Source organism: Pleuronectes platessa, chromosome 9 (assembly GCF_947347685.1).
Source record: "Pleuronectes platessa chromosome 9, fPlePla1.1, whole genome shotgun sequence".
Classification (NCBI taxonomy): domain Eukaryota; kingdom Metazoa; phylum Chordata; class Actinopteri; order Pleuronectiformes; family Pleuronectidae; genus Pleuronectes; species Pleuronectes platessa.
Window position 1 is genome coordinate 13433452 of NC_070634.1, and position 9746 is coordinate 13443197.

The 9746-nt window shown below is 42.1% G+C and overlaps 1 protein-coding gene across 1 annotated transcript; it reads right to left on the reverse strand.

Annotated features, from left to right (window-relative positions):
* Window positions 1–1728: 1728 nt before the first annotated feature.
* On the reverse strand, window positions 1729–7468 carry LOC128447813 (zinc finger protein 2-like). The gene is made up of 2 exons (XM_053430169.1): window positions 7138–7468; window positions 1729–5129 (listed from the first exon to the last, which is right to left on the reverse strand). The coding sequence occupies exons 1-2, from the start codon at window positions 7391–7393 to the stop codon at window positions 4006–4008; spliced, it is 1380 nt and encodes a 459-aa protein (XP_053286144.1). The 5' UTR covers window positions 7394–7468; the 3' UTR covers window positions 1729–4005.
* Window positions 7469–9746: the final 2278 nt, after the last annotated feature.

Here is a 9746-nt window from a genome sequence, read left to right on the forward strand (position 1 = left end):
TTGGGCTGACCAGGACTGACCAGGAAGTAAAATTCCTCTTCACTCAATTGGATAGACCTACAACCAATCAGAGCAACGTAGTATGTGACGTATGCTAAGCAACGCATTGTGAGTTATTTCCCATGTTAAAACTTTGTGCCGAACTGAAGCACCGCGAGGCAGCCTTGGCGCAGCGCGGTGCTTCAGCCTCCGGTGTGACCGGCACAAAGCCGTGCAGCGATCTACTGGATCAACGGGTGATATTATTAGCGCTGCCCGGCGGTTCAGCGTCGCTTCAGTGTCCGTTGTGAACAGCCAAGCGCCAGGGCGATAGGGATTAGCGCGGTGCTTTGGCGTCGCCTCCACGTTCTGTGTTCCTCTTTCAAAATGAGGACTCAATGGCAGCATCTACACATCTCAGCTCGCCAGCGGCAGGCATGTTTGTTGAAAACGAATTACACCCAAGGGCTCTTTGATGACGTGGTGGATTACGTTACCGTTGATCATCTGTCAATCATCGTATAAAGCCCGCCCTGACAATCTGATTGGCCCGGTCGGGCATGATTTTTTCCCAACGGAGCGACTCCAGACCGAACTGCCCGACCAAAAATGTTGTGGGCGGGGCTAAATTCGTCTGGCATCCAGGCTAGCGTATTTTAGTTATTTTGACAACAGAAGTTGACTTAACTTTGAAGTTCAAATGAAAAATTTAACTCTTTCAACACATGTGCATGTGCAGTATTATTCAACCCCCCAGCTTCAGTACTTTGTGGCTCATCCTCTAGCTTTTATAACTTCTAAAAAGTGTTTTCGGTAAGTGCGGACAAGCTTCTTACACCTCACGATTGGAATCTTTGCCCATTTTTCAAGTGCAAAAGCCTCTAGATCAGTGATGTTTGATGGCTTCCATGCTGCAACTGCCCTCTTTAAATCCCACCAAAGATTTTCAATCAAATTTGAATCTGGTGACTGTGAATGCCATTCCAGGACGTTCCAGGATCTTTTTCTCAACCAAGCTTTGGTGGACTTGGAGGTTTTGCTTTGGATCATTGTCTTGCTGGAAAGTCCAATGATCACCAAGGTTTAATTTGTCAACAGAAGGCATCACATTCCTCTTTAAAATGGCCTGGTATTTCTGTGAATCCATGATGCCATGTACACAATAAAGATTGCTAGTTCCTGCCGCAGAAAAACAGCCCAACATCATCTTTGACCAACCTCCATGCTGGACTGTGGGGATGGTATTCTTCTGGTCCTAAGCCTGGCCTTTCACACGCCAGACATACCGCTGGTCCATACGTCCAAACAGTTCCAGTTTGGTTTCATCAGTCCATAGAACTGTCACCCAAAACTCAGTAGTCTTATCCAAATTCCTCCTGGCATATTCTAGTCGACTTTTGATGTTCCTTGCGGTCAAGAGCTGAGTGTGTCTTGAAGCCGGCCATGAAGTCCTTTTTTATTCAGTGCACGTCTTATAGTTGCCACTGACGCACTTGTACCAGCCTTCATCAGGTCATCCTGTAGGTGTCTTGCAGTCACACAGGGGTTTATCTGAGTTGTTCTGACTAAGTTGCTGAGGGTCCTTGATGAAATGTTTGGCTTTCTTCCACGGCCAGGCAGGTTTGAAGCTGCTCCATCAGTTTTAAACTTCCTGATAATGTTCCCAATTGTTTCTCTTGGAATATAATTTTTTGGGGAAATCTTCTTCTACCCAAGGCCTTTCAGGTGTAATGAAATAATCTCCTCTCTCAGCTTTTGTGGAAGCTCCTTTGTCTTTCCCATGATTCCAACTCACCTTGAATACCTTCATGGGTGGGGTTTATATATGCATCACAGCTGAAGCAAATGAAGGATCAGTATAGAGTTCCCAAAGGCTTAATAATGTTTCAACTCAACTTTAGGACAAAAAAACTGTCAGACAGCTTTAAAAACAACAATATTATATAGGGTTTGAATAATTGTGACATGGCTATCTTAACAAAATATACTGCTACACACAAATACTACATCATGCATTTTCCGTGTTAATTTTCTGAATCACTCAACTCATTTTCTGAATCACTCAACTCATAAAGAAGTCATCCGAAGCAGAATCTTTCTCAAAGAGCAGAATCTTGCTCAAAGAACAGAATCTTGCTCAAAGAGCAAGATTCTGTCAACTTTAATTGATAAATCCTTAAAATCTTTGGGGGGTTGAATATTTCTGATTGCAACTGTACATTTCGCCTATATTATTAAAAAAAAGACTTTAATGCCACATGGGCTGAGTAGATAAAGTTAAAATAAGTTTCAGTGTTAGGTTAAATATATCTGATGTATTTTGAAAAGGTTTCTACGGTGGCGAAGAGAGATCACTGCACTGCAAATTATGAAAACACATGAAAGTAGAACATGTGTAAATCTAAAAAAAGACGTGCAAATTAAAAAAACACATGAAACTTGAAAATAAGATATTTCATCATTATTATCATTCTCCTAGAGTTGCCACAACAAATTAAGGGAACAAATTGTTTCATCAACAAAGGCACTGGAAAAGGACCACTGTGCTGAGCTTTACTCTTCTTGAAGCTGTGCCTACCAAAACACACTAGACAGCACCAAGTTAATACTTATTTCAAACTTTTGTGAACAAAAAGTAAAATACAACGAGTCTCCTGGAACGCGTTCACATTGACCGATCTATCATGACCCGAAAAAAAAATAAGCCTTGAGGGGCATTAAGAAAAACATAACAGGAAGCCAGCCATTTTGCATTTAGTGGCCATTTTGGCCAAATTCCACATTTTTACTTTGAGGTACTGGTACCAGGGCTTACATCAGATCAACTTCAAATTGAGATGAAAACAAAAACAATTAAACATTAAAAACAATTTATAGAATTTCTGGGACTGCAAAGCAGCACTGAACGGGCCCGAGCACATGCACTTTGAAGAGTGGCATGCGTTTTGGGCACTGCCGCAAGGATAAACGCTTCACTTCCTGCGTCCGTCACATGATGTCGATCCTTGCCTGCTAAATGCTCATTAGATTAAATATGTTTGTTTTGAATCACTGCCCTATGATCTATGTTGTTTTATGAGTCAAGTATCACACAGATTGACCGACAGAACCAAATCATCCCAGTACAAACACAAGCATATAAAAATAATTATCTTAAATTTTATAGTTTGGGGACTTCACAGCTGACTCTGAATTTAACAATCCTGCTGTTTGACATTTATCGTCATTCAACGTAAACGAGGGCTCCTCCGTCATCGCTGCTTCACTGTCCGTGTGTGAGTGTAATGCTGCGTTCCAGACGACTCGTATGTCAGATATTCTGACATATTGCCCAGTTCCGAACAAACATGTCTGACTATGAGAAGCTGATTAATTTGTCTCGTGCTGAGAAAATTCAACTGTAGCCAGTGCAGCCTCCGTTCGTACAAAAACAAAGAGGAGGATGGCGACGACGCCGTTATCTTTTACTAGACTTTTGTTCTTGGAAAGACATTTGATACATAAAGGAGAACACACACTGTCATTGAATCTCACGAAACAAGAAACCATCATTTTAAAACAAACATATTTAATCATATGAACTAGTTAAGAACACACTTTCATACTGTGCACAAAGGAACACAAATTAACCTTAAAATGATTATGTAGAAATCAGTAGAAACACGATATATAAACACAAATCTTTTGTGTTATTCAATGAGTTACATTTTCTAGGGAAATAAAAACTGTTAATATTCTATTTAAAACAGTGAACTATGAATATGTATAATATGAATATCTTCTGATAAATCTGAATAAATCTTTTGTTGCAAATGTTGCAACTGAGTTACATTTTCTAGGGACATACAAACTGTTAATATTCTATTTAAAACAGTGAACTATGAATATGTATAATATGAATATCTTCTGATAAATCTGAATAAATCTTTTGTTGCAAAGGTTGCAACTGAATCACTTCTCTCCTTTATGAATCCTCACATGTCTGGTACAATAGGACTGAATCTTAAATCTTTAACACACTTTAGATCAACTAAACTGTTTCTCTCCTGTATGAATCCACATATGTTTATTTAGAATGCTCCTTCGGGTAAATATTTTACGACACTCAGAGCAACTAAATGGTTTCTCTCCTGTATGAATCTTCATATGTCTATTTAGATCGCTCCTTTGGCTAAATCTTTTACCACATTCAGAGCAACTAAACAGTTTCTCTCCTGTATGACTCATAATATGTGTTTTTAGATTGCCCTTTAGGTTAAATCTTTTACCACACTTAGAGCAACTAAACGGTTTCTCTCCTGTATGAATCTTCATATGTCTATTTAGACCGCCACTTTGGCTAAATCTTTTACCACACTTAGAGCAACTAAACGGTTTCTCTCCTGTATGAATCTTCATATGTCTATTTAGACCGCCCCTTTGGCTAAATCTTTTACCACACTCAGAGCAACTAAACGGTTTCTCTCCTGTATGACTCCTCATATGTATATTTAGATAGCGCCTTTGGGTATATCTTCTACCACACTCAGAGCAACTAAACGGTTTCTCTCCTGTATGAATCTTCATATGTATTTTTAGACGGCCCTGTTGGTTAAATCTCTTACCACACTCAGAGCAACTAAACAAATTTGTTTCTGTCTTACATCCCATATCACTTAAAGCCTGTTTGTTATTTATTGTATTTAAACCAGTCTGAGGTTCCCTGGTGTCCATCCAATCCTCACTGTCTTCAGTCTCAGAATAGTCTTCAGTCTCAGAAGAGTCTTCAGTCTCAGAAGAGTCTTCAGTCTTGTCCTCAGTACCTTGTTGTAAATATCCATCAGGACCTGAGGTCCTGGCTAGTTCTGGTCCTCCACAGTCCGCTCTGTTCTCCTTCGTCTCACTCGGTTGAAGCTTTGACGATTTAAATTTCTCTTCATCTTCTTCACTCTTCACAGCGACAGGAGTCAATGTGAACTTGATATCAGCCTCCTCCAGTCCTTGAAGCTGCTGTCCATCCTGATTGGTCCACGGTTCCTCCTGTTCCTCCGGTTCCTCTTTAATTTGGGGGGGCTCTGGGTCCTCCTGGTCCACAAGAGGGCTCCACTGCTGCTGCTCAGGGGGCACCTGTTCTTTATTCACCATCAGTTGCTGGTGGTCTGCAGGACACACTGAAACACAAATACACACGTATATCATTTCAGAGTTTCCTGAAGTGTTTTGAAAAACTTGTGTTGTGTCGCTTAATGTCGACTGTTGTGATTTTTGAATGATCACATTAAGGAATTCGAGCTGTTGAGGTTGTTTACAGTTGGTGTTACGACGCAGCTCGTAAAGGAAGCAGCATAAAACAAAGGGTTTATGGCAAAAAAGTTTTTCATTTTGAGGCCAAATAAACCAATTAGGTGTCGGCGTGTTCGTTTATCCTAAATAAGAGAAGATGGTGCAAAGGCGTAGTCCGACGCCTCTTGGCACTGGAACCAGGGAGTGACAAGGAGCCGCTCCCAGTCACGCTTCTACTCTGATAATTGCTGGGCAACTCTCCCTACCCTGAAAGCTCGATGTTGTGTTTCATAAACTAGCCTTGAGTAAAGAATATTGTGATCCTGCTCTAACGGCTGTAACAACTAAAGGCCAATGTATGCTTCTGCGTTTTGACGGACACGGACAGATAGGACCGCCCTCTCCAACGTGGAACGCCCTCTCCGTGCCTCTCTGAGGCTCCTCGGAGAGCTTTTCGTGCCGCGCTCATTTTTCTAACTATACGTCGAAATTACGGACAGCCCACGGATAGCACTTGGCTGTGATTGGTCCGCTAACGCCAGCATTTCGGAATGGAAACTTCCTGTTCCATTCCCTACATCACAATAAACCAAAATCACAACTACGACTCTATGATTATTGTGACAAGTATGTCCGGCTGGCGGTGGCTGGTTAGAGCACTTACAGCATGTGTGTACGGTCACATACGGTTATAACGAACTTTGATAACGGGGCTAGCGGGCTAGCCACCATGCTAACTGCGGTGGGAACAGCGCAAAAACCCGCTGACTTTAATCCCACGGCTCATGACACTGTTTCTCAAACACCGTCAGGTTAGAAGCAAACACTTGGTAGTAGCTAGTATCGAGTGTCCGTGCTGACTGTGTGTGGAAGTTGGGGGGAGCTAGCTGCCTCCGTGTAGCTTCAAGCTGTTGCAGCTGTTGAATTAGCAACGCAGTTTGGAAACAAGACCGGGGAACCGCTGCGCTAAGACACGATAACAAAAGCATTTTGACCCGCTGGGTGTCACTTTATTCAGCAAAAACTGTCGCGTCATCAACATCATTTTTCTGTTACCATCGTTCACTGTGTTTGAGGAGCCGGGAGGACGTAAATAAACCAGCGTGGACTTCTTCTATATACCTCATGAGGTAGGCTTGTCTAAGCTCGACTTCCGTTTCGCCATCTACTGTTCTGGCGGTGAATTGTTTTCACAATAAAAAGGCTCGTACAACTATAAATCAAAAAGGGTCCGTCCGATCCGTCCGTCCGTCATTCCGAAACGGACTCGGAGAAGCATACTGAGGCCTTAAATCATAACAATGTCACTCTGTCTTTCCTCCAGAACTTATCAGACCTTTTATCAAGACAGGTTTGAAACTGAACAGCGTTGTGATGCACACACATTTCTAGCTAATTTCAATATTAAACACTCAGAGAAGAAAAAAGGTTATTATTAATAATTTGTTTGAAGGCCTTATATCTGGCCCAAACGGCTCCGGCCCCCACCCTCCTTTCATTTGTTTAGAGTTCTGTTTCCCTACAGCTCTTCACTCACAGACCCCCAGAGAAGCTAATAATTTAAAATCCCAACATAAGTCACCAACAGAGGAGAACAGGGCGAGGGGAAGTTAATTAATTGTTTAAGCTGCTTTCAGACAACACCTGTGAGTAGAACAGAGCAATGTGTCCAGACTTTCTGTTTCAGACATGAGCAACACAGCAGCAGGTTTTCTGCACAGACTTGTTCACAACAGCATCAAATCCTCCTAATTATTCAGGTGAGAGGTGGAGCCATATATCTATGGGTGGAGCTGCCGGCTGCAGCAGACAGAGACAGGAAGTGGCGTATTAGCTCCGCTGCTCAGGCTGATGCTAGCTAACGTTAGCATGTGAGCGGTTCCTCCCGGGACTGACCTGCTCTGTGCAGCCGGACTTCGGGCTTCATCACGGCATCGAGCAGCCTCCTCTGGCGGCAGATCTCTCGCTCTGTCCTCTCTACTCTGTCTTCGTACTCTGCCAAGGTTTCCTCAAGCCCCGCGAGGATCTCCTCCTCCGCCGCCATTAGCCGCTCGGTGAGCATCGCTCTCAGCGCCGGGACTTGAACCTTTCCTCCTCCGTTCTCCATCCACCTGCAGCAGGAAGTCTTCAGCGGCAGCGCTGATCCGCTCATGTACCGTCACCCGCAGCAGCTGCACGGCGGACATGTTCCTCCTCGCTGCGCACATCGAGGCTCTGAGCGATAAAAGACAGCCAGGGACAGGAACCCAGAGAGTCCGAGCTCCGAGCCAGCAGCGGTCCCTGTTGGACTGGAGGACGAAGAGGAAACGAAAATACTAATACTACTACAGTAGAAATACTCTGGTACAAGTACTTGTTGAACAAGTACTAAGATATAAGCAACTAAATAAACTTAACCAATGGCGGAAGAAGAATTCAGATCATTCACTGAGGTAAAAGTACCAAAACAGTAAAGTAATATTCCATTAAAAGTAAATGTACTAAGACAGTGAAGTAGAAACACTCAATAATTAAATTAAACAGACTCCGACAGTAAAACCAAAAATAAACGTCAATTTCTAGGACTGCAAAGCAGCACTGAACGGGCCCGGGCACATGCATTTTGAAGCGTTGCATGCGTTTTGTGCACTGCCCCAAGGATAAACGCTTCCCTTCCTCCGTCACGTGATGTTGATTCTTGCCTGCTAATTGTTCATTACGGTCAACACTATCAATTACACGTCACACTGTGAAAACTTATATAAATTGAATGATAGTTGTAAAACCAAACATCCCCTGGAAAAGTTATGAACCTGGCTTTAGTTAAATACTTTGAGAAGTTCCATGGGGAACTCAAAGCTTTGCGACCTTCCATCATGGAACTAAAACCAGGTTCATCCCTTTTGCAGGTCCCCTGGAAACATTTCTATTTTTCGCAATTTGCAGCGTGTTTCTGTATTTGCATGTGTTGTGACTTTTTGCAGCGCATGTGTCGTGAAATTGATGAAATAGTTTTTTCTATTTGCATTTGTTGGGTTAATTTGCAGTGAGTTGAGCTCTCTTGGCCACTGTAGAGTTCTGATTCTTTCACATGAGCTTTTCTGGTTACGACAAACAGGCGCAGTGGGAGCTCTGCATGTCGCCCCTCTCTGCACAACACGTGTGCCTCCATGATTCTCTGCAGTGTATTGAACTGAACTTGTTTCACTCTCGCTTCGTCTCAAAGCTCAAACGGAAGTTCACTGAACTCCTCCATGTTGGTTCACAGGAGGCTGTGAACACAGCGGCGGTGCTGTGTACGTCACTACCACAAACGGTGAACTCTGCAGGTAACTGACGTAATCAGCCATGTTTGCTGTCAATCATCAATATGTATAAATAGTACAAAGTGTTAATGAATGAATGGATACAGAAATAACTGAATACATGTAGAAATAAACAATGGAAATTGAAGGTTACCACAGATTCTCTTTCATGTTTGGAAGGGGAAGGTGAGGTGAGGGGTGTTCAGCTGCAAAATGCAACTTCACCACTAGATGTCACTAAATTCTACACAGTGCAACTTTAGGTTGACTACACGAAAAAAAAATTGTCCTTCATAGTTTAGCATTACACACAGAATATGATCACTTAATTGTATATATCATCAAACATCTTCAAATGTTTCAAATATTTCCCTTGAATCATATAGTAGCATATTTGCTATAATCTGTCAATAATTCAGGATTTGGGGAATTTCCCATTTATCTCATATGAAGGACATAAACATGACTTGAGTATAAATGGGGGGGGTAGCGAGACTGTGACATCAATTCGGGTCATTATCCAATTCGACGCACTCTAGCGTATCGTTTCTGACATAGAGGAACCACAACAAATCGCGGGAGTTGTTTTTTTCCAGAGTTTTTGGGACGGTAGACATGCCAGATACCCAAATTAACGTGTAGAAGCACTACAAAAGTGGAATTTTCATAATATGTCCCCTTTAAGAAATGAATAAATATAGTAATAAAGAAATACCTTTTGTCATCGCAAACTGTATGTTTTCATTTATTTATGTCTACTCCATACTTCATTGTATTTTACAATACAAAGAAAAAATATTTCAGAAATGATTATAATTAACAATTGGACAGTCACACATTTTCTATTCTTCAGGCTCTGTGCTTCAGCATACTTAATTAAAATAGATAAGGTGTATAAGTAATTTTCTTACTACCTCGTATGTTTACAGCAATATAGAAATAACCATGTGGGTTCAAAGCTAAATTGAAAGACCCCTAGTGCATCAGATGATTAGATTTCCCCTGATACATTCAGCCGTCAGCTCTTCAGCAGGTGGAATGCTATTCAAACAGATGGAGGTCTTGGGGCGATGTGGAAGGTTCAAACCCCAGCAATGAGCGAGGTGGTTCTTTTCACTGTCATTAAAAAACATTCCTTCAAAAGACATGGTCACAGAATGGATCACATAGTTCAACTCCCTAACCTGAAGCTGAAGTCCTCATGACCCCCGGCTTCCACGA